At 44.6% G+C, this 25,848-nt stretch overlaps 1 protein-coding gene across 3 annotated transcripts in view; it reads left to right on the top strand.

Annotated features, from left to right (window-relative positions):
• Positions 1-25,848, top strand: part of znf318 (zinc finger protein 318) — a 78,901-nt gene that overhangs the window by 41,356 nt on the left and 11,697 nt on the right. For all 3 annotated transcript variants that reach the window (XM_078542804.1, XM_078542803.1, XM_078542805.1), the window contains one exon: positions 25,322-25,421. In XM_078542804.1, the coding sequence (XP_078398930.1) occupies positions 25,322-25,421 (100 nt within the window). The remainder of the gene's footprint in view (positions 1-25,321; positions 25,422-25,848) is intronic.

A 25,848-nucleotide genomic window follows, 5' to 3' on the forward strand; every position in this document is an offset into this window, starting at 1 on the left:
TGAGGATAGTGCAATAGATTGCAGGGGCAGAGAGTCAATGGGTGGGGTTTTTCTTTGAGGAAGACTGCAGGTTTGAAGAGAAGAGAGTTGTACCTTGGCCAATGTGTGGGCATGAAGGGAGGTTGGGCCAGCAATTTGGCGAGAATATGGTCAAAGGAGCCAAGAGGTGGCTTTCATGACTGAGATGAGATGAGCTCTTAGAGGGCAAGATGTGAGTTGAGGGCTTGGGGCAGGGAGGAATTTTTTTTTTAAAAGTTTGGCCCTTTGGGTTAGAGGGAGGGTTCTGACGGAGGCTGCTGATGGTCTCAGTCTTAGTGACAATGAGCTCTTTGTGCTTGTTGAAGAGTCAGCAAGCGGTGGATAAGAGTTTGAGATGGTTTGTAGAGAACGGAAGCTGGGGGATTATTTCAGGATGCATTTGATTACATTTCAGCGTGTTTCTGTAATGTTTTGGAGCAGAACGTAAGTTCAGAAAACCAGGATGTAGAAATGGTTTGAGTAGAGATGAGGAATGATAAAGTCAAGAAGTTACTTGTGGGAGTGATGAACAGGCCCCCAAACAGTAACCATACAGTAGGATGGGTATAAAGGAAGAAGTAATGGGAGCTTGTCCGAAAGATACGATGATAACCATGGGGGATTTTCATCTGCATTTGGACTGGGAAAATAAGGTGAGCAAAGGTAGTCGAGATGAGAAATTCATGGTTTCGGGATAGTTTCTTATAACAGCACGTTCTGGAACCAACCAGAGAGCAGGCAATACTAGACCTGGGATGAGACCTGCTATTGTGCAATGAGATAGAGTTAGTTAAAATAGGATCTCATAGTGAAGGCACCCTTGGGTAGCAGTGATCATAATATGATTGAATTTTACATTCATTCTGAGGGAGAGAAGAATGGTTCCAAGACTATTATTTTAAACTTAAACAAGAGCAGTTATGAGGACATGAAGCAGAGTTAGCTAAAGCGAACTGGCAAATTAGGTTAAGGGATAGGTTAACAGAGATGCAGTGGTGGACATTGAAGGAGATATTTCAGAATACACAGAACAGATGCATGCCAACGAGAAAGAAAAATTCCAGGGGGAGGACCCACCATCTGTGGTTAACCACAAAAATTAATTATAGTATCAAACCTAAAGAAGAAGCATGTAATTGAGCAAAGAGATGGGTGGTAGGTCAGAAGATTGGACAGAATATGAAAAACAGCAAAGAATGACCAAAAGATTGACAACGTAGGAAAAATTAGAGTATGGAAGAAAGCCAGCTAGAAATAGAAAGGCAGATAGTAAGAATTTCTGTAGATATTTTAAAAAGAAATTAGTTAACCAAGTGACCATTGGCCCTATTGGAAAAAAAGCAGAGGAGGCTTGAGGGGCTGAATGGCCTACTTCTATTTTGTATGTTTCTATGTCCAAATTAATAATGGAAAATAAGGAGATGGCAGATGAATCGAAACGCTATTTTGCATTGGTCTTCACTATAGAGGATACAAGTAACATCCCAGCAATGGCTGTAAATCAGGAAATGGGAGGGAGGAACTCAAGAAAATTACAATCACCAAGGAAGTGGTACTGAGAAAAATTGTTGGAGCTGCAGGCAAACAAGTCCCTGGGTTCTGATGGACTTCACCCTAAGGTCTTGAAAGAAGTGGCTAATGAGATAGTTTATGCATTGGTTTTAATTTTCCAAAATTAGATTCAGGGAAGGTTCCATTAGATTGGAAGATAGTGAATATAACTCCTTCATTCGAAAAGTGGGGGAACAGAAAACAGGCTCATGCTCTCGGGGCATGTGTTTGAGTCTCACCACAGCAGCTGGTAGAATTTGAATTTGGTTAATAAATCTGGAATATAAAGCTAGTCTCAGTAATGTTGACCATGAAACTATCATCGATTGTTGCATGAAGGAAACCTGCCATCCTCATCTGGTCTGGCATACATGTGACTGTAGACCCAAAGCAATGTAGTTGATTCTTAACTAGCAAGGTCCGTTCAAGGGCAGTTAGGGATGGGCAACAAATCCCATGAAGAATTTTTTTATAAAAGTCCACAACAAACCAGGACATGACTCCCAGGAAAATCTCATTGCTGGAAAACTTTGGACAGTTGCTCGAGAGGAACATGCATGTTGCACTTAATCATTACTTATACTGTATTCCAAAATATTTTGTGTGAAATATATCTAGTTTTCATTTGAATTAGATCAATACTTTCTGCTTCCACTGTCTCCTGCAGGAGCCTGTTCCATAGATTGACTGACCATGTTTCATTGAAATAATGTTTCTGCAAGTTAGCTTTGAATTTACCCCAGTGTGAAACACAGAAAAAATGGTGAATGAGGAAGTAATTAAATTTGTAGAAGTGAGCAATGAGAAGCAGCAGGGAGAGATGGTAAAGGAAAACTCATGCTCAAATAGGAAATTGGCAGAGCAAAGAGACTGCGAGGGAGTGAAGCATGGCAAGGAATCCGAAAAGTAAATGAGCAGAGGAGGAGAAGAAAAGTCAAGGTGGGGCAAGGAGAAAAGTATGTAGCAGCAAAGAAGGAAAAAGGAAACTGGGAGATCAAGGAAGGGAAGAAAATAAAATTGAGAGAAGAGGAAAGTGAAGAAGCAAGATGGATGGAAGAAATGGAGTAGAGAATACATATCCTTGTGAACTCCTTTCCCTTGTAGGATAAGTTCAGGAAGGTGCAGAAATATATTGAAAGACTGGGAAATATCCAGCTGGAACATAACCTATAAATTTTTTTCAGTAATAGAATAGAGGGTAGTCAGCAGAGAGACAAGACTTGTGAAAAATGCAGATGAAACTAAATAAGCTCTCTGCTGCACTGATGTGTTGATCCATAACTTTGACTGTCAGGGGAGAATCCGACCACTGAAGGCTGAAAACTAAGTAGCAGGCGGAAGTAGCTGAAGAATTACACATCAATTAGGGCAAAGTGTGTATGTGAGATTAATAACAACAGATAAATTAATCCTAACAAATGTGAAGTAGTGCTTAAAGGAAGGAAGATATGGGCACCATTTACTTCATCAATGACATTGAAATACTTATGGAAGCAAGTTGAAAGAGACCTACAAGTCCTACACTCAACATTTCAAACAGATGCGGTGTAGCACTCGACACAGTTGAACCACATTGTCCAAACAGTAGAATATTAAATCATGGGATGTGTGACCTGGTCCAACTGCCTTTCAGCACTGTCTTGCTTTGATCATTAAGGAAGTAAGCACACATTCAGGCACTGGAAACTTTGCAGAGAAGAGCCATGAAGCTGTTCCTTGTGTCAGAGAATTGTGTTTTGAAGGAGAACCTTGGATTTTTGTCCTGGAAGGATGGTATCTGGGAGGTTTGGCACTTTGGTAGATTAACTTTAGGTTGGAAAATTAGATGAAAAGATAGATAAGAAATGGTGAACATTTAAAGCAATATTTTTAGGCAGAAAGGAAAAGGAGATGGGGTCTCACTCTTAATGAGGGACAGGATCAGTACATTGGTAAGAGATGACCTGAGATCGAAGGATCAAGATGTTGAATTGGTCTGGGCGGAGCTAAAGAAACAGCAAGGGGCGGCAAATTTTGGCGGGAGTTGTTTATAGGCCACCAAACTGTGGTGGTAACGTTGGGCATGGTATAAATCAGGAAATTACATGGGTAATACAGTAACAACGGATGACTTCAATTTACACAGATTGGGTTAACCAAATCAGCACTACTGCTATGGAGGGTGAATTCCTGGACTTCGTACAAGATGGGTTTCTGGATCAGTGCATTGAGGAGCCAACTCAGGATCAAGCTACTTTGGATTTCGTGCTGTGTAATAAGAAAGGGATAATTAATACCCTTGCTGTAAAGGAGCCTTTGGGAAATAGTGACCATAATATGATAGAATTTTGCATGAAGTTTGAATGTGATCTAGTTCATTCTAAAACTAGGGTCTTAAATCTGAAAGGAAATTTTGAAGGTATGAGGACCAAGTTGGCTGGATTGGTGGATTGGGAAAGTACACTAAAAGATTTGGCGGTAGACAGGTAGGGGCTAGTATTTAAAGAAATGCTACACGGTCTGCAACAAATACACATTCCTCTAAGGAACAAACACCCAAAGTGTAAGGTAAATCAACTGTGGTTAACGAAAAAAGTTAAAGATTGAGTTAGATCAAAGAAAGTGGCTTATAAGGATGCCAGAAAATGTGATGAGCCTGAAGATTGGGAGAAATTTGGAACCTTTAGAAAATAGGAGCAGAAGTAGGCCATTGGGCGCCTCGAGCCTGCTCTGCCATTCAGTGGATCATGGCTGATCCTTTATCTCAATGCCATATTCCCGTGCTGTCCGTATACCACTCGACACCTTTAGTGTCTAGAAATCTATTTCCTTCTAAATATATTGAGTGACTTGGCCTCCACAGCCTTCTGTGGTAGAGAACTTAATAGCTTCACCACCCTCTGAGTGAAGAGGTTTCTCCTCATCTCACTCCTAATGGTCTACCCTGAGACTCTGAGCCCTTGTTCTAGACACCCTCAGCCAGAGGAAATATCATTTCTGCATCCAGTCTGTCCAGCCCTGTCAGAATTTTCAGCAAAGGGGGACCAAGAAACTGATTAAGAAAGGAAAAAGAGAATTTTAAATGCAAGCTAGCGAAGAATATAAAGGCAGACTCCTCTCAGCCTTCTTTTCTCCAAAGAAAACAGGGCCAATCTCTCCAATCTATCCTCATAGCTACAGTTCCTGATCCCTGGAATCATTCTTGTGAATCTCCTCAATACTCTCTCCCGTGCCTTCACATCCTTCCTCAAGTATTGTGCCCAGAACTGGATGCAGTACTCCAGATGAGACCTAACTAGTGTCTTATACAAGTTCAACATGTCCTCCTTACTCTTAGACTTTATTCATCGGGGTATTAAGATGCTATATGCTTTATTAACTACTCTCTCAATATGTCCTGCATTCTTCAATGGCTTATGTATGTATACGCCAAGGTCCTTCAGTTCCTGTGCCTCCTTTAGAGGCTCTCCCTTTATTTTATACTGTCTCTCCACATTCTTCCTGTCAAAATGAATCACCTCACACTTCTCTGCATTGAACTTCATCTGCCACTTGTCTGCCCAATCCACCAACATGTCGATGTCCTTTTGAAGTTTAAGATTACTCCCATCACAGTTGACAATGTTTCCAATCTTCGTATCATCTGCAAATTTTGAAATCATGCCCTGAACACCACAGTCATTAATATATATCAGGAAGAGCAAGGGTCCCAACACTGACCCTTGGGGAACTCCACTACAAACATTCCTCCAATCAAAACAATCAAAAAAAAAACAATCATTTATCTCAATCTGTTTCCTGTCTCTCAGCCAATTTCTTATCCAAGTTCCTACTTTCCCTTTTATTCCACAAGTTAGAATTTTGCTCACAAGTCTATTGTGTGGCATAGCATCAAATGCCTTTTGAAAATCCATATACACCACACCAACAGTGTTTCCTTTATCAACCCTCTGTTACCATCTCAAAAAACTCCAGCAAGTTAGTTAAACATGATTTTCCCTTAATGAATCCATGCTGCTTTCTGTAATTATCCTGCACTTGTCTAAGTGATTGATTTTGTCCCAAACTATATTTTCCGGAAGTTTCCCCATCACTGAAGCCAAACTGACTTGTCTGTAATTGCCAGCTTTATCCTTTATCCATTGCCTGTAATACCTTTTCTTTGAAAGTAGCCCATTGTTCGGCTGCCATCTTTTCTGCTAACATTTGATTCCAACTGACCTGTCTCAGATGCATTCTCATCCCATTGAAGTTGACTTTCCCCCAATTAATTGTCCCTGCCCTGGATTGTTCTCTGTCCTTTCCATGGCCAACCTAAACCTTATGATACAATGGTCACTGTCCCTTAAATGCTTTCCCATTGATAATTGATCCACTTGGGCCAACTCATTCCCCAGAACCAGGTCCAACAGTGCCTGATGTCTTGTTGGATCAGAAACATGCTGCAGCAGAAATTTATCTTGAACAGATCTCTCTGGTCAGAGGTAAGGAGTGAAAACTGCAATAACGTTGATTGGTGTAGTATATAGATCATAGCAAGCAGAACAGATGTAGAGAAACAAATTTGCAAAGAAATTAGAGATGCAAGATTTGTAGAGTAATTATAATGGGGGACTTCAATTATCCAAATATAGACTGGGGTAGGAATAGTACAAGAGGGGGGAAAAAAATTCCTGGAAATTTTTAAAATTCATTTATGGGATCTGGGCTTCACTGGCTAAGGCAGTATTTATTGCCCACCCCTTATTGCCCTCGCGAAGGTGGTGGTGAGCCATCTTCTTGAACCGCTGCAGTCCCTGTGGTGTGTCATGTTAAATATATTGCCGTTCCTTCACTGTTGCTGGGTCAAAATCCTGGAACTCACTCCCTAACAGCACTGTGGTGCACCTACGCTACATGGACTCGAGTTCTTCAACTCAGTGCTCTGGCTTCTGTAGCTGGTGGCACTTCCTGCAGATGTAGTCGTCGAGGGCACTTTGTGCCTGCACATCATACCGCAGGATGCATATTCCACATGGCCGAGCTGCATTGACATAACCTTAGACTTTTTAATGAAGTGTTTACTAGGGTATGGTATGTCACTCACCAATTGTCTCCTCTGTGCCGAGCCTGGAAAGGCCTATGCTTGCCAACCAGTCAACTTACGGCTCTCTGAAGATGCAGAGAATCTCCCAGAAATACTAGGCAACCAAGGGACTTGTGAAACTGAGGAACTAAAAGAAATTAGTATAAGTAAAGAGGTAGTACTTGAAAAGTTAACTGAGTTGAATTTTGGAAAATCCCCTCGACCAGATGAGCTTCATCCCAGAGTGTTGAAGGAGGTGGCTAGAGAGATAGTGGATACTTTGGTGATTATATTTCAAAATTCTATGGATTCTGGCAAGGATCCTGTACACTGGAAAACAGCAAATGTAACCCCGCTATTTAAGAAGGGAAGAAGCGGAGAATGTTGAACTACAGACCTGTTAGTTTGGCGTCAGTAGTAGGGAAAATGCTGGAATCTATTATAAGATACGTGCAACTGGACAGAAGAGAATGGTAAGATTGAGCAGAGTCACCGTAAATTAATGAAAGGGAAATCATGTTTGACAAACTTGTTGGAGCTTTTTGAGGATGCTACTTGCAGCATAGATAAAGGAGAACCAGTGGATGCAGTGCATTTGGATTTTCAGGAGGCTTTTGATAAGGCCCCACACAGGAGTTTAATAAAATTAGAGCGCATGGGATTGGGGGTAATAAACTGGTATGGATTGAAAATTGGTTAACAGACTGAAAGCAGGGAGTAGGAATAAAGTGATCATTCTCAGGTGACAGGCTGTGACTAGTTGAGTACTGCAAGGATCAGTGCTATGTCCACAGCTGTTCGCAATCCATATAAATGATTTGGATGTGGGGACCAATTGTAATATTTGGTGATGACACCAAACTTGGGAATGTTATTCACTTTGTTAGAAAAAACAAAGGCAGAATACATCTTAAATGGTGAGAGGTTGGGAAGTGTTGATGTCCAAAGGGACCTGGGTGCCCTTGTTCAAGAGTCACTAAAATCTAGCATGCAGGTGCAGAAAGCAATTAGGAAGGCAAATGATATGTTGGCCTTCAGTGTGAGGGGATTTGTGTAAAGGAGTAAGGATGCCTTGCTGCAGTTATATAGAGCCTTAGAGAAACCTCACCTGGAGTATTGTGTGCAGTTTTGATCCCCTATCTAAGGAAGGTTATACTTGCCTTAGAGGGAGAGCAGCAGAGGTTCATGAGATTAATCCCTGGGATGGTGAGATTGTCTTATGAGGAGAGATTGAGGAGACTGGGCCTGTATTCCCTAGAGTTTTGAAGAATGAGAGGTGTTCTCATTGAAACTTAGAAAATTCTTACAGGGCATAACAGGATAAGTGTAAATAGGATGTTTCCCCTGGCCGGTGAGTCTAGAACCAGGAGATGCTGCCTCAGAATAAGGGGCAGGCCATTTAAGGCTGAGATGAGGAGAAATTTTTTCACTTGGCAGTGAATCTTTGAATTCTATATCCCAGATGGCTGTGGAAGCTCAATCATTGAGCATGTTCAAGAGGGATGACACCAAGGGATATAGAGATAGTGGCGAAAGAAGCATTGAGGTAGATGATCAGCTATGATCTAATTGAATGGTGGAGCAGGCTGGATGGACCAAATGGGCTACTCCTGTTTCTATGTTCATCATTCTCTGAATCTGCATTCCATTCAGAAATGAACAGCTCCACTAGAAAGTGATCCATCTGTTGCTGAAGGGGATACAGTGGTTACATTACTGGATTAGTAATCCACAGAGGCAGCAACTAATGATCCGGAGACGTGTCCAGATCCCACCACAGCAGCTTGGGTATTTAAATTCAGTTAATTAAATAAACCCACAATAAAAAGTGTCAGTAATAGTGACTGTGAAAAGCATTGGACTGCGTAAGAGCCCATCTGGTTCACTCATGTCTGTTTTCAAGGATTGAACTGGTTTATGATCTTCCAAAATTCCCTAGATTATGGGATGGTCACAGTGGGTAGGAAGTTAGCAGATGTAACACTGCAATAAAGAAGGGGTAGAGAAAACCAGGAACTACAGGCCAATAAACCAGACATGAGTTGTCTGAAAAATGCTGGAATCCATTGTTAAGGAAATGGTAACAGTGCACTTTGAAAATCATAATACGGTTTGGCAGAGTCGACCTGTTTTTATGAAGCCAATAAAATGGTTGAATACGGGGAGGCGATGGCATATAGTAGTCTTGTCATTGGACTATTATTCCAGAGACTCAGGTTCGAATCCCACCAGGGCAGATGGTGAAATTTGAATTCACTAAAAATCTGGAATTGAAAGTCTGATTATGACCTCAAAACCATTGCTGATTGCCGTAAAAACCCCTCTGGCTCATTAATGTCCTTTAGGGAAGGAAACCTGCTGTCCTTATCTGGTCTGGCCTAAATGTGACTCCAGAACCACAGCCATGTGATTGACTCTTAAATGCCCTCTCAACAAGGGCAGTTGGGAATGGGAAATAAATGCTGGCCTAGCCAGCACCGCCCACATCCCATGAATGAATTTTTTTTTTAAAATCTATTCGAGGTTGTTGAGTATGCAATTAACAGGGTAGATAAAGGCAAGTTGGTAGATATAGAATGTTTAGATTTTTAAGGCATTTACATAAGGGCTCACTGTGTTGTGTTAATATATTAGTATTTTTAGAGGATTGGTTAAGGGACAGAAAGCATTAGTTTTATTTTGACAGACTTTATTAGTGTGGCGCCATAAGGACTCAGCTGAGTATGGTTGCAAATGTATTTTATGCACTGATGTGTTGGGCTCCCCATCATAAAAAAGCAACCTTTTTGTAAAGAGCTGCATCTTGTTAGTGATAAAAGTTTATGAAGAAACTGTTGATCTATATTTGTTTGAAAAAATGATTTTTATAACAATCTCTTGATTTATGCAACAGTGTGATTGTCATTACTGCATGCATAACTTTTATTCCATCCGTCCTAGGATATTTAAAATCACCTAATGTTATTGTGCTATCGTTCATGCATGTCTCCCCAACTGTGCAGATTTCTCCTCCTTTATTATTCAACTGTTTAGTGATATCAGCGCATACTTAGAATTGTACGTCATCATTTTTGACCTAGGGTGCAGCTTCCACCATCATCGCAATACTTTTTTGTGCCTTAACACAATAATAAGTCCCAAGGAGCTTCACAAGAGCCTTATAACTTAGAAGCTGACACTCAGCCACAACGATCTATTAGGACATATGACCGAAAACTTAGACAAAGAGAGAGGTTTTCAGGAGTATGTTAAAAGGAGGAAAGTGAAGTAGAGTGGAGGAGAGTTTAGAGAAGGAATTCAGAGCTTAGGGCCTGAGCGGCTGAAGGTATGGCCATCAATGGTGGTGCAATTAAACTTGGGCATGCTGAAAAGGCCAGAATTGAAGGAGTGCAGATATGTGGGGCCAGGTGATGTCATAAAGATTAGGGGGAGCGAGGCCATGAAGTAATTTGTAAACAGGGTTAAGAATTTTAAAATCATGGTGTTGCTGAACAAGGTGGCGTTGTAAGTCAGTCAGCAGAGGGGCGATGGGTGAATGAAACTTGAAAGTTAGGAAAGGACCAGAGTTTTAGATAAGATCAAGTTTAGGGAGGGTAGAACCTAAGAGACCAGCCACAAGAATTTTTTTATATGTATTCGTACACAGCAGAATGGAGCTCCACATCATCCCCAGCCTCAATGATAGGCGAGTCCAGCACATCCCACAAAAGAATTTTTAAAAAGCCCTCCTGAAAATACTCGTGAGTTAAGCATAGTAACTCTGGTAAAACTTTGAAACTACAAGGTTTCCTGTAATTTCTTAGTGCATTGCTAAACCACTTGCCAGTCTGTCAAACAAAAGCAAAATACTGCAGATGCTAGAAATTTAAAAATTCAGGAAACACAAAAAAACTGGCAGTATTTGTGGATAGAGAGAAACATTTTAGGCCTGTGATGAAAGGCCACAGACCTGAAATATTAACTGCCAATCTGTCATATTGGTCCAGTTCACAGAAAGAATTGTGAAACCTGCACTGACCCTTATCAGAGTTGGCAAGGCTTAGTTATAAATCCTGCTTCTATGCTGACAGGTAATTATGTGGCAACACTCAAATTAGAAAATTTGATCATTTATAGCAACTAAATTTTCCGCAAGACCTCACTTTTCAACTTGAGGTTTTAGAATTTTTTTAAACCATGGCATTGAAGTATTTACTCATCAGCCAGTTGGCAGTGCAGAACTTGAATATTGCTGAAAAGAGGGACATGTTGCCGAAGCTTTTTGTCATGCATTCATCAGGACAAACGCAAGTATGCCAAATTTTAAACCATCACAACAGTTTATACTACAGGAGAACAAGGGTGCTAATTGGCACGTTTTGAGATGGAACAGTCGAACACACTCTCTTTGAGAAATCCACTCATGGTTTCTCCAACACTGTCTACCGCAAGCCTACCTTCTCCTGTCAATATAAACGTTGGGATTCCATAAAACACCATGCGCTGTAAGTTGCTTATCAGCAATCTTGTAAATAGGGCACTAGCAGTTTGCTCACCTTGCTGGTTCAATGCAGAAATAAAGCGCACAAAAGCTATTCTGCAGGACAGTGGCTATTCTGATGTTTGCTGTATATTTAGCAAACTCACAAATGGGCCAAAGGCTGCCTCGGTGCCCGGTCTACTTCGCATTACCCTCCTAAAATTTGAACAACAGGTTAAGTAAGCCATTTTACCCTGCTACTGTGCAGTGGTGACATGAGTAGTATTGTCTGCTAGCAGGTCAGTCCAAAAAGCATTTTGCCTACCACATAATTGAGCAACATCATGAATGAATTTCAATGCCAGTGTGATGCCTGGTACATAGGCCAGACATCCCAACAATTGAAACAAATAGAACCAACAAACAACTTATTTCTCCGGTTTGTAATAGGCAGAGTACAGACCATATTCAACCAGCCCACGTAAGCAAAACCCAAAACAAAATGTCTACTGTTAGATGTGATTCCATGATTTGGCAGCACTTACTGAACAATCCCGAGTGTGCCAATTACTGCACTAACAACCAATTTAAGATAACCAGTTAAGCTTGTAACGAGCTAGAAGTGACATACATTCATACACAGGGACCTGTTCACTGCAAACTAAAGGAATATGTTCAAGCCTTGTGCCTTTTTTGGAAATTCCATAGAAGCATTGGGTGCTTCCTTAGCCAATCAGAGCCAACTTGCCAACCAATCCCATTTTCTCCTGTGGTATAAATTGTTGATTGTTTGAAATTTGTCATTCTCAGGTTTGTCCTGATGAGTGCAAGATGAGAAGCTTTGGCAGCATGTCCTTCTTTTCAGTAATATTTGACTCATGAATATCTAAGACATCATACTTATACTCCAGTGCTTTGTCTAAGCTTTGGTTCCTGCTAAAGAGGAGACCTTCTGTGGTGCTCTTTAAAAAAAAAAATCTGTTGGCAAGGCGAGAGGTTAATTGTGTCCACATGATTAAGAGGAATGGAGATCTTGGAGAGTCAGTGTTTCCAGTGCTCTCTGAATTATCAAAAGCGATAAGCTACGAGAAGCAAGTGGCTCCAGTCAGGACAGGGCTTCTGTCGATGTAACATCCTTATTCAAAAAGGGAGGGAGACAAAAAACAGGGCAGTTAGCGTAACATCTGTCATTGGGAAAATGTTGGAGTCTATTAGAATAATAACAGAGCATTTAGAAATGCATAATCTGATCAAGCAGAGTCAGCATGGCTTCGTGAAGGGGAAATTATGCCTGACAAATTTATTAGAATTCTTTGAGGAGGTAACAAGCAGAATAGACAAAGGGGAACCAGTGGATGTAATATATTTGGATTTCCAAAAGGCGTTTGATAAGGTACCTTTGAAATAAGTCCCACACATAAGGCTACTTCCACATCCTAAATAAAAAATACCTGGAAAAACTCAGCAGGTCTGGCAGCATCGGCGGAGAAGAGTACAATTGACGTTTCGAGTCCTCATGACCCTTCAACAGAACTAAGTAAAAATAGGAGAGGGGTGAAATATAAGCTGGTTTAAGGGGGGGTGAGCGTGGGGAGAAGGGGGGTGGGTGTGGTTGTTGGGACAAGCAAGCAGTGATAGGAGGAGATAACCAAAAGATATCTCAGAACAAAGATGTGTTGAAGGAGGTGATATTATCTAAAAGAATGTGCTAATTAAGCTATCCACTCTTAAATAGCACATTCTTTTAGATAATATCACCACCTTCAACACCTCAGATGTCTGTGACACCTTTTGGTTATCTCCTCCTATCACTGCTTGCTTGTCCCAACAACCACCGCCCCCCCCCCCCCTTCTCCTCCTCCTCCTCCCCCCGCCCCCAAACCAGCTTATATTTCATCCCTCTCCTATTTTTACTTAGTTCTGTTGAAGGGTCATGAGGACTCGAAACGTCAACTGTACTCTTCTCCGCCGATGCTGCCAGACCTGCTGAGTTTTTCCAGGTATTTTTTATTTTTTGTTTTGGATTTCCAGCATCCGCAGTTTTTTGTTTTTATATTTATGCTTTCACATCCTGGCTTCTTGAACTTAGGTCATCCCTCTCTAATGTGCTAATACCATCGTTAATTAACAGAGCCACCCCTCCACCTCTTCCCAACTTCCTGTCCCTAAATGTCACGTACCCTTCAATGCTCCGGTCCCAATTTGCTATCTTGTAGCCATGTCTCTAATGGCTTTCAGATAGTGCAAATAGAAATAAATAAGTACAATCAGGTTCATCTGTTTTGTTTAGAATGCTACGTGTGTTTAGATACAGAGCATTTAGTTTTGTCCTTTTTGTAGTCTAGCCTTATCTGCCGATTTACTCTTAGATTTGTACTCTCTGCCCCTTCCTGTCACAGCCTGTTTATTATTTCCCATATCAATACCTTTCTCTCTTGCCTTGTCTCTACTCTTTGGTTTGCCACATCTTCCCAAATTTGATCCCTTGCCCCCACTATTCAGTTTAAAACCCTCTCTACTTCCCTAGTTATGTGGCTCGCAAGGACACCAGCCCCAGCATGGTTCAGGTGTAGACTGTCCCAACAGTTCAGATCTCACTTTCCCCAGTGCCCCACAAACCTGAACCCACACCCTCCATACCAGTCTTTGAACCATGCTTTCATTTCTCTAACCTTATTTATCACATGTTAATTTGCACGTGGCTCAGGTAATAATCCAGAAATTATCATCTTTGACGTTCTGCTTCTTAATTTGGTGCCTAGCTCGTCCCAATGACAATGCAGAGCCTCCTTCCTCATCCTGCCTATGTCGTTGGTACCTACATGGACCATGACTACTGAATCCTCCCCCTTCCACTGTTATTCCCCTCTAGCCCTGAGCAGATGTCCTGAACCCTGGCACCGAGCAAGCAACACAGCCGTTTGGACTCTCACTCTTTGCTGCAGAGAACAGTGTCAATCCCCCTCACTATACTGTCCCCTACTACTACTGAGTTCCTTTTGCACCCCACTACTTGAATGACTTCCTGTACAATGGTGCCATGGTAAGTTTGCTCATCCATCTCGCTCTCATCCAAACAAGCTGAGAGAACCTCAAACCTATTGGACAATTGCAACAACTGGACACTCCTGCCCTCTGTATCCCCTTACCTGCCTCACTGGCAGTCTCACCCTCCTGTCCCTGGCCACTGACCAAATCAAAAGACCCTATTCTAAGTGGCGTGACCACCTCCTGGTATAAAGCATCCAAGTAACTTTCCCCCTCCCTGATGTGTCACAGAGTCTGCAGTTCAGCCTCCAGCTCAATGACTCTGAGCCAAAGTTCCTCAAGCTGCAAACACTTACTGCGGAAGTGTTTGCCCTGGGTCACAATGTTATCCAGGAGCTCCCGCATGCTGCAGCCTTGACACGTTACCAATCCTGCCATCCTTAATGTGTTTTGAATAATTATTAATTATATTAATCACTTATTTATGTTGCTTTCTTAAATATTTTATTAACTTTGCCACCAATTTATGTACTATTTTACACCGTAGGGATAGAATAGAACTTAGCCATTTACCAGATACTTACCACAGCTAGCTCCTTTCCCTGTAGTAGAGCAATAACCAATTCCTATGGGGCGAGAAAGATATAAAAAGGAAACAAACAACTCCTTCCCCCACTTGCCAAACTCACAAGTCTTCGCTGCACTGAAGAATCCTGAATTTATAGCAAACTGAACTGGGTCTACAGTAACCAGATTCAAACAGTTAGCTAACTCACTAATTGGCTCCTACAACTGAGTGAGTTTACCCTGTCTAAGTTGCAGGAAAGAAAGAACTTTATACAGTACTTCTGTTATAATTGATTTATTTTGCAGGACATCTGCTGCACATGTATGGTACAGTTTTTTTGTCGCTGGCTAGGCCCTTGTTCAGAGTCATTTAAGAGTTAACCACATTACTGTGGGTTTATCAGGTCAGGCGGGTCTACTCAGATCAGATAAGGGCAGCAGATTTTGTCTCCTAAAGGACATTAGTGAACTGGATGAGTTTTTACAACAACTGGCAATGGTTCATGGTCATCAGACTTTTTGATTCTAGATTTTTATTGAATTCCCATTTCACCATCTGCCTTGGTGGGCTTCGAACCCGGATCTCCAGAGGATTACCCTGGGTCTCTGGAATACTAGTTAGTGACAATGCCACTATGGCACCACCTCCCCCCCCAATGTGCATTGGCTTTTCCGGGCTCGAAATACTCGAATGAATCTAGCTCCGGCTTTAACTTTTGATTCCTATGGGAACCCATGATTCATTCACTCAGAATTGTTTCACATAAAGTCATGATTTTCAGGAACGCAACCGTAACTTATTGTGAGGAGCTGTAGCACTAATAAGCCACAACTAACAATTTGGTAATAGGTATGATAGCTAATTGTACTGGGGAGGGCGGATGGGGTGTTTTTCTATTTTTTATTTTTATTATTTCTTTCATAAGAAATAGGAGTAGAAGTAAGCCATTTGGCCCCTCAAGCCTGCTCTGCCATTCAATGAAATCACGTTTATAAGATCATAAGATCGAGTCTTGCTGATATGTTTGTGATTCGAGTTCCACATTCCTATCCACCTCCGCCTTCAAAATATTCTATGACCCTGCTTCTGTCGCCTTCTAAGACAGAGTTCCAAAGTTTCCCACAGAAAAAATTTCTCCTCATCCCCGTCCCATAAGGGCAACCCCTAATTTTAAAACCATCCCCCCCGAGTTCTGGACTCACCACCAAGAAGAACCATCCTTTCCACATCCACCTTGCCAAGACCGTTCAAGATCTTGTATACTTCAATCAAGTCACCCCTCATTCTTCTAAACTCCAGTGGAAACAAGCCCAGCCTGTCCAACTTATCCTCATAAGGCAACCCCCTGATTCCAAGTATCAACCTAGTAAACCTCCTATGAAACGCCTCTAACACATTTACATCTTTCCTTAAATGAGGAGACCAAAGCTGCAGACAGTGGGCGGAATCCTCCCAGATTTTCACCAAGTGTGGGCAAGTAAAAGAACTTTTATCTGCTGGCCGCAATGGCGGCTTTTCATGCCGTATCACTCCAATCCCACCTCATTAATTACTCATTCCCAGGAAATGTACCGTTTCGATGGCAGCCGCCCTCCGATTCGCCCGCCACACTGTCAGCTTGTTGCTTCATCACATTGGGCAGCAGATTTAAAGTGCAGCCACGCGCACAACTCTCAGTGCTTCCAGTCTAGGACTGGAAAGAAGACATGGCCCCGAATGGCAAGAAGACTGTTTAGTGACACGTTCCTTGAGCGCCTTTTGGACGCAGTGGAGGCCCGCCATGACATTCTCTAACTCTGCTCTGGCTGCAGGAGGGGCAGCAACATCACCAATCCAGCATGGGAGGCGGTGGCAGTGTGGCCAGTGCCAGCATCCTGCAAAAGAGGACAGCCACCCAGTGCCTAAAAGGGATGAATGATCTCCGTTCCACTAGGGTAGGTCACTTCTCTCATCACTCTCAACTCTCAATCAGAAATCCATCTCACATCCACAGGGATCTCACTCACTGCCTGTTCAAGGGACATCACCATTCACACTCTCTCGCACGCCTTCATTGTCCTCATCCCATTCATGGGACCACTCACCATCCAAATATGCCAGGCATACTTATCATCATGCAGGACAAGCTGGGACATAACAAAAGGGAGAGGTCACAGACTGGTGGAGGAATGCTTGAAATAAAGATCCTCACGGACTTGAAAACAGTCAGCCAGCTGGCTGGCGAAGACCTGGACCGTTCCTGCGTTGACGGTGAGGTCAGCGGTGCACTACCAAGTTAGGATCCAGCAATGCAACATCCATCAGACAACCATTCTTTGAGTGATGTGCCCTGTTTCACAGGCCACTGCTATGTCCTAATTACCTCTCCTTGCTTTTGTGGGGACATCTGGGAAGCAGCCGACGGAGTCCACAACCCAGGGCCTCCAATCAATCCCCAAAGACACGACGGAAGAAGAATATCTAAGCACCCTCATTGAAGATCTGTGACAGTGCACACCCACACCCTTCACCAGCACAGAGACGCACACCTCAGTGGGACTTAGTTATAGAGTAGCCTTGGGAGCACAATAAGGTGAACACATCACACTGTCTGATCCACAGCAGGTGGCGACAGGGACTTCCCAGGTTTCTGGCATTTGGAGGACTGCTGTAGTCCAGAAACCTGCTGAGTCTGAGTCAGATGAAAAGCCTCTGGACTCGGTTACACCTCAGTTGCTGGAGCTGCAAAGGCAAGCTTGGGAACATCAGGAAGGGATGTCCGCTGCACTCCTCAGATTGCAGGGCGCAATGGGGGAGTTCATCCATCGTCTTGAGGTGAAGGTGCATTGGCATGTCAGCACTGAGGTCAATACTGGTAGGATGGAGGCCAGCATGGAGTCCTTGGTCCAGGACATCACTCCTGCACTGCTGTGCAGGCTGAACTCCATCACTGATGCCATAGTTGGCCTCTACCAGTGTCAACACAAGAGGAGTGTGGGGCAGCTCGATCGAACTCCAGCTTCCCCCTCCTCAAGGAGTCAGCCTGGGGCCCTCTGGCACTCGTATGGAGGAGGATAAGCAGGTGCACACCCTGGGACCATCCACTCAGCTGACTCGGAGTATTTGGCCCATCTAAACCACCTCTTCCTGTGACCCCAGTAGCTCCAGCTCCATGGTCTGAGGAGGGTGCCACTGCCACAGACAAGACCGCAAAAGCAGTCAGGCTGCCTCCAACTCAGCTGTAGATTTCGGGGGAGCCCCAAACGTAGCGGCAGGTTAGGAATGTTAAGATGTAGTTGCACAGCCTGGACACAGGTGTTAATCATTGGTACATAATTTTCACTATTTTAAATAAGCTGCCAAGAATGTCACCTTGCCTATGGTTTCTTGTTCTGATGAGCAGTGTTCATGTCACTCAGATGTGAAACCTTGGCTCCTGCACAAGATAAATGCAGGTGTTTCAGAGCAGGGCCTCTTGCCGGTCCTTTGTGCAACCTTCAGAGCAAGGCGATGGTCCAACTTCACACTCACTGGACACATTACTGACGCCTGCACCTCAGTGGTGCTTGTCATTGCTTTCAAAATGTCGTGGGCAGGCATCGCAGCTCTCAGCACCTTTTCAGATGGGGCTGGCCCCCATCTCGTCAGCACCTGTGACCGGTGATGCAGTGCTGAAGGCTGACAAAGGGTCAGGTGCATTTAAGGTTTCATGGCTGTGTTTCCATGATACGGCCCTGATCAGACTGCAAGCCAGCTATCCTCGGCCAGACAGGAGTCAGACGTTCGTAAGCTTTATTAAGATCTGTGGAGTGTTCTCGCTGCATGTCATCATCATCCTCCTGCAATCGAGCGACTATTAGGGCCACTGCTGTGTCTCCATGACAGGAGCATTCTCACAGAGGGCACGTGTACTACCGTCAGCCAGACTGGAATCAAACGTTCATAGATGTAATGTATAGATCTATGGTGTCTTTTCACTTCGTGTCATCATCAGCCTCCACGAATCTAGCAGCTATGAGGGCCTCCCAAGTGCGCCTGTCTCGTCTGGCCAATGTGATGGCCTCATCACTGTCATCCTCGCCCTCGAGGACCTCCTCACCCCCATCCCTGTCGACACCCTCCTGATAGGAGATGTCCAGCTGCTCTATCCTCCTCAACCAGCTCCTCTTCCCATAGCCCTGCCAGGTTGTAAAGGGCGCAGCAAGCAATAATGATGCATGATACCCTCTATGGATTATATTGCAGGGCTCCACCAGACCCATCCATGGACCAGAACTTCGTTTTCAGCACCTCAATGATTTGGTGCAAATTATTAGGATGAGCCTCATTGTATCTTCGCTCTGCTGCAGTCTGAGGCCACCGCACGGGTGTCATCAGCCACATCCTCTGCAGGTACCCCTTGCCCCTAAGGAGCCATCCCGCAGCCCCTATGGAGCCTGGAAGGCATCAAGGATCTGTGACCGACTGAGACTGTGGGAGTTGTGGACACTCCCTGGGAACCATGCACAGACCTGCAGGATGCATATGTGGTGGGTGTATAGCAGCTGAACATTCAGTGACTGAAGGCCCTTGCAGTTGACATAGATCTCCATCACAACAGCAGTCAACTGATTGCCACATGAGAGCAATCAATGGCATTCTCCACCTGTTGGAAACCTGGGATCTGGGCAAATCTCAACGTTCTTGCATCCTGGCTTTTCTTTTTATTATTCTTTGGAATGTGGGTATCGCTGGCAAGGCCAGCATTTGTTGCCCATCCCTATTTACCCTTGAACTGAGTGGCTTGCTAGGCCATTTGAGGGCATTTAAGAGTCAACCACATTGCTGTGGATCTGGAATCACATGTAAGCCAGACTAGGTAAGGATGGCAGATTTCCTTCCCTAAAGGACATTGGTGAACCAGATGGGCTTTTACAACAGTTGACAGTGGTTTTGTGGTTATCATTAGACTTCAAATTCCAGCATCTGCCGTGGTGGGATCCGAGCTCAGGTCCCCTGAACATTACCCTGGTCTCTGGATACTAGTCTAGTGACATTTCCACTATGCCACTACCTCTCCATTCCTGGCCCTGGGTGAAATGCACAAAGTTGTGTTCTTTCGTGAAGATGGTGTCCATGTCCTCAGATGTATTTGTGGGTGGAGGCTTGTGCTATCCCACAGAGGCCACCTGTGGAGCCCTGAAAGGAGCCACTAACATAAAAATTAAGCGCCATGGTCACTTTCACGGCCACAGGCAGTGGATGCCCTCCATGTCCCCATGACACAAAATCCTGCAGCAGGTGGCAAATGTGATCGACCAGTTCCCTGGACATGCGCTTTGATGACAGTGGTTCTCTGTCATCTGCAGGAATGAAAGGCAGCATAGGCCCTGAGTCTAGCTGGGTGCCGACCAGCGATGGCTCTTCAACAGCATGTGTGGAATCCCCAGCTGCCCCTTCTTCCTGAGGGTGTTCCTCCTCCCTCTGCCCAGCCAGGCGCCTCTGCTTATTCCCCATTCATCTCCCCTCTCTGTAATCTGTGAGGCATACAGCTAGGTGGCAAGGCTCCATGAGCCTTATGTACTCCAACAGCATGAAAGAGAGAGACTTGTGGGTTAGCTTGGATGTTCTAAGAACCTTTCTTGGTTAGGTCTGAAGGCCCCTTAACACATCCCAGAGAGTGCTGACCTTCACTTGAATGGCCAGAGTTCAGTGCGCTACATGGCTGCCCAGTACCCCACCTGACCAGTTTACGGCAGCTTCGCACATTGGACTGCACCCTGTGCTCTCAGCTCAGATGCAAGCATTCTCCTAACTGGCATTTGCAAGGCTACACTGTTAGCTTGAACCATGGGGGAGACTGGGGTGAGGCGGTGGCATGGTGGTATTGTCATTGCGCTGGTAATCCAGAGGCCAGGGTAATGCTCTGGGGACTCTGGTTCGAATCCCACCGGCAGACCTGGAATGAAAAGTCTAATGTTGATTGTCGTAAAAACCCATCTGGTTCATTAATGTCCTTTAGGGAAGGAAATCTGCCATCCTCGCCTGGCCTTCAGGTGAGCCAGATCTGCAGTAATGTGGTTGACTCTTGAATGCTCTCTGAAATGGCTGAGCAAGCCACTCTGTTGCATCAAACCACTTAAAAAAAGTCAATAAATAGGAGTGAAACCGGGCGGACCACCTGGCATCGACCTACGCATCAGAAACGACAATGGCAGACCCAATCCTGTGGACCCTGCAAAGTTGTTCTTACTGACATCTGGGGGCTTGTGCCAAAATTGGGAGAGCTATCTCACAGACGAGTCAAGCAACAGCCTGACATAGTCACACCCACTGAATCATACTTTACAGATCATGTCCCAGACACCACCATCACTATCCCTGGGCATGTCCTGCCCCACCAGCAGGACAGACCCAGCAGAGGTTGTGGCACAGTGGTATACAATCAGGAAGGAGTTGCCCTGGGAGCCCTCAACATCGACTCAGGCCCCCATGAAGTTTCATGGCAACAGGTCGAACTTGGGTAATCCTGCTGATTACCACGTACCGCCCTCCCTCAACTGATGAATCAGTGCTCCTTCATGTTGAACATCACTTGGAGGAAGCACAGAGGATGGCAAGGACACAGAATGTAATCTGGGTGGGGGACTTCAATGTCCATCACTGAGAGTGGCTTGGAAGCATCACCACAGACAGCTGGCAGAGTCTTAAAGGACATAGCTGTTGTACTGGGTTTGCGGCAGGAGGTGAGGGAACCAATAAGAAACAACAAGGAACCAACTTGACCTCATTCGCACCAACCTGTCTGCCTTAGTTGGCAGTATAGGTAGGAGTGACCACCACATAGTCCTTGTGGTGATGAAGTCCTGTCTTCACATTGAGGATACCCTCCATCGTGTTGTGTGGCACCATCACTGTGCTAAATGGGATAGGTTTCAAACAGATCTAGCAACTCAAGACTGAGCAACCACGAGGCACTGTGGGCCGTCAGCAGCAGAATTGTACTCAACCACAATCTGTAACCTCATGGCCCGGCATATCCCCCAATCTGCCACTGCCACCAAGCCAGGGGATCGACCCTGGTTCAATCAAGAGTGCAGGATGGTGTGTCAGGAGCAGCACCAGGCATACCTAAAAATGAGATGTCAACATTCTGAAGCTACAACACAGGACTACTTGTGTGCCAATAGCAAAAGCAACAAGTGATAGAGCTAAGTGATTCCACAATGAGCAGATCAGATCTAAGCTCTGCAGCCCTGCCAAATCCAGTCATGAATGGTGGTGGACAGTTAAACAGCTCATTGGAGAATGGTGGTGGACAATTAAACAGCTCATTGGAGGAAAACGTTACACAAATATCTCCATCAATGTTGGAGGAGCTCAGCACATCAGTGCAAATGATGAAGCTGAAGCATTCGCAACAGTCTTCAGCCAGAAGTGCTGAGTGGGTATCCATCTCGGCCTCCGGAGGTCGCCCACATCACAGATACCAGTCTTCAGCCAATTCGATTCACTCCATGTGATATCAAGAAAGGGCTGAAGGCACTGGATATTGCCAAGGCTATGGGCATGACAGTATTCCGGCAATAGTACTGAAGACTTGTGCTCCAGAACTTGCCGCACTCCTAGCCAAGCTGTTCCAGTACAGCTACAACACTGGCATCTACCCAGCTATGTGGAAAATTGACCAGTGTGTCATTTACACAGAAAGCAGGACATATTCAATCTGGCTAATTATCACCCCATCAGTCTATTCTCAACCCCTCCCATCACTTTACTGATGACCATCAACAATGCTTCTGATGCTCAGTTCGGGTTCTGCCAGGGCCACTCAGCTTCTGACCTCATTACAGCCTTGGTCCAAACATGAGAAAAAGAGCTGAACTCCAGAGGTGAGGTGAGAATGACTGCCCTTGACATCAAGGCAGGATTTGACTCTGGCATCATGGAGTCTTAGCAAAACTGGAGTCTTTGGGAATGGAGGGGAAACTCTCCGCTGATTGGAGGCATACCTAGCACAAAGGAAGATGGCTGTGGTTGTTGGAGGTCAGTCATCTCAGTTCCAGGACACCACTGCAGGAGTCCCTCCAGGGTAGTGTCCTCGGCCCAACCATCTTCAACTGCTTTATCAATGACCTTCCTTCTGTCGTAAGGTCAGACGTGGAGATTGTGCAATCATCAGCAACTATGTTTTCCACCATTTGCGATGACTCAGATACGGAAGCAGTCCATGTCCAAATGCAGCAAGACCTGGTCAATATCCAGGCTTGGGCTGACAAGTGGCAAGTAACATTCGTGCCACACAAGTAACATTCGTGCCACACAAGTACCAGGCAACGACCATCTACAACAAGAGAGAATCCAACCATCGCCCCTTGCTGTTCAATGGCATTACCATCACTGAATCCCCCACTATCAATATCCTGGGCATTGCCATTAACCAGAAATTGAACTGGACTAGCCATATAAATACAGTGGCTACAAGAGCAGGTTGGAGGCTAGGAATCCTACGGCGAGTAACTCGCCTCCTGACTCCCCAAAGCCTGTCCACCATCTACAAGGCAGAAGCCAGGAGTGTGATGGAATACTTTCCACTTACCTGACTGAGTGCAGCTCCAGCAACACCAGACGTTTGACACCACCCAGGACAAAGCAGCCCGCTTGATTGACACCCTTTCGACAAACATTCATTCCGTCTACCACCAACGCATAGTGGCAACAGTGTGTACCATCTACAAGATGCACTGCAGAAACTCACTAGTGCTGCTTCGGCAGCACCTTCCAAACTCACGACCGCTGTCATCTTGAAGGACAAGGGCAGCAGACACATGAGAACACCACCACCTGGAAGTTTCCCTCCAAGCCGCTCACCACTCTGATTTGGAAATATATCACCGTTCCTTCACTGTCACTGGGTCAAAATCCTGGAACTCCTTTCCTAACAGCACTGTGCCCACCCCACCCACGTGCTTGTTTGCTACCATCAACTGCAGTTGCAACCCTTGTCATTCCCCCCCCCCCCCCCCCAACAACCTGCCTTAACCACAGGGCAGCCCTTGCCCACCACCACCCCCAACTCTCATCAACACAGGGCAACCCTTGCCCCTCGAAGTGCAACTCGCCAGTTGCATGCCTATATAAGTTGTTGTGACGTGCTCAAATGATCCATCTTCGGAGGATGATTTCGCTAAACTGGGCTTATAATGATAAACAGATATATTACAATGAAGCTCTAAATGGCAGGAAGTGCAGCCCGCCATTGACAGGCGAGCAGATGATTGCAAACTGGTTTCAGGATGTCGTGAAACCAATTTTTGGCTGCCTTGCCATAATGCCTGCTCATGCTGCCAAACGTACCCACCCCCCCCACAACGGTCACGAAAAATTCCACCCATTATTCAAGATGTGGGGCAGATTCCCCAACTGCGAGAGTGCGCACGTCTCCCTGAAGCTAAGTGGTGCCTCAGGGAGATCGCTGAAAGGTGATGAAAGTTCATAAGTAGAAAAATAACAAAATAATTAACATGTCCCCATCATGTGAAAATGTCACATGAGATGGGACATGTTAATGAAGTACGCAAAAACTTTAGTAAACTTTTTAAAAACAGAAATCAAACCTCATCCCACCACTGGATGATGTTTTTAAAAAAATCACTTACCTGCCTGCTCGTTGGGCCTGTGCACCAAGCCAAACTTCGCACCGGCCCCTCAAAATCCTGGTCGATTGGTGAGTTAATGGCCTTAACAAGGCCTTTAATTAATGGGCGCGCGTTGCGCTGCATAGCGCGCCCGCCGACCGAAACATCGCGATGCCGCACGCTGACGTCAGGACGCTCGCGCGACATTTTAAGTGCTGACATGCAGGCTCTGCCACCCACACGCCAGCCAGAAGATTCAGCCCATGGTCTCATCAATGCTCTGGATAATTGAAGCATAATATCCTTACTTTTATGTTTAATTCCTCCCGCAATAGCATTCCATTAGCTGCCTTGATTCCATGCTGTGCTTGCACACTATCTTGTTGCGACTTATGTACGAGAACACTTAGATCCCTCTGCACCTTGGAATTCTGCTGTCATTCTCCATTTAAGTAATACTTTTTTTATTCCTCCTGCCAAAGGGAACAGCTTCACATTTTCCTACATTATACTCCATCTGCCAGATTTTTGCCCACTTAGTGGCACTAAGTGATTATTCTGGGCTGGTGATGTTAGAATTTGGCAGCTTGGGGAGTTCTTTGAGCTGTCATTATTGTTCAAGACACTAGATGACAGTGATTGGAATGTGAAGATTGGCTCATTGGTGGATTATGTCATCAGTGAAGTGAAGACCAGAGTAAGATTTTAACCACACTGGGCTGGGTGAGATTAGTTGTGGCAGCACTGAAAAATAGAAACTTTGACACAGAAGGGAGCCATTCAGCCTCTGTTGTGCTCTGTACATCGTGGTGCCAAGGATAATGTGTGTGTGTGTATCCCTTTTGTTTTCCTCTTTCCCCCCCCCCACCTTCTCTTCTGCTGCCTCCCCCTGCCCCAGGTTGAATGAGACTTTATTGCACAACCTAATCTTGCTTTCAATGCTAGACCCAAAAGTGAAAGTTCTTGCTGAGTTCATTTCTGTATTTCTCAGTAAATGGTTACTTAGACTGGGGCTTAGTGACCATCTGCTTGATGAGTTAGTTGTGATGCTCTGTGCTTGTTCAATGTAAAGTAAACGTCACATTGGTTCAATTCAGGTTCTGGAAGAGAAAGGGAAGCTCCTCAAAGAGAAAGAAGCTCGGCAGAAACGCCTGGATTATCTTGCAAATGAGCTGCAGAAGCTTCATAAACAACAAGGTAGAAATTGGCAGGGGACTGCCACATGTTACCTTCCGACTATGTTGATTTGCTAAACTGTTCTGCTTGTTTGATACCGAAGTAGTTCTAAATGTTTATTTCTGTCATCCTTTTATTGACCAGCTGCTTTAAAACAGCCCACCCTGCCCTTTAAAACCCTACTCCATAAAATAATTGTGATTGGCCACTGCTTGTTACTGTCTGTATACCTGCCATCCTTTTTTCTTTACTGTGGGATTTGTTTACTTCATAGTATATTAAAAAAACAACTTTTTTCATTTCCGTGTACTTCAAGTCCCAGTAGTAGCCACTGTGCAGGCTGCTACTGTGCTGGGTTCCCTACTTAGGAAGGGGAGCTATCAGTTGCGTACTGTGCTATGAACACATCTTTGTAACAAGGTAAGAATCACTGCAAATATCAGTTTAC

This window comes from Cetorhinus maximus, chromosome 5 (genome assembly GCF_964194155.1).
Source record: "Cetorhinus maximus chromosome 5, sCetMax3.hap1.1, whole genome shotgun sequence".
NCBI lineage: Eukaryota > Metazoa > Chordata > Chondrichthyes > Lamniformes > Cetorhinidae > Cetorhinus > Cetorhinus maximus.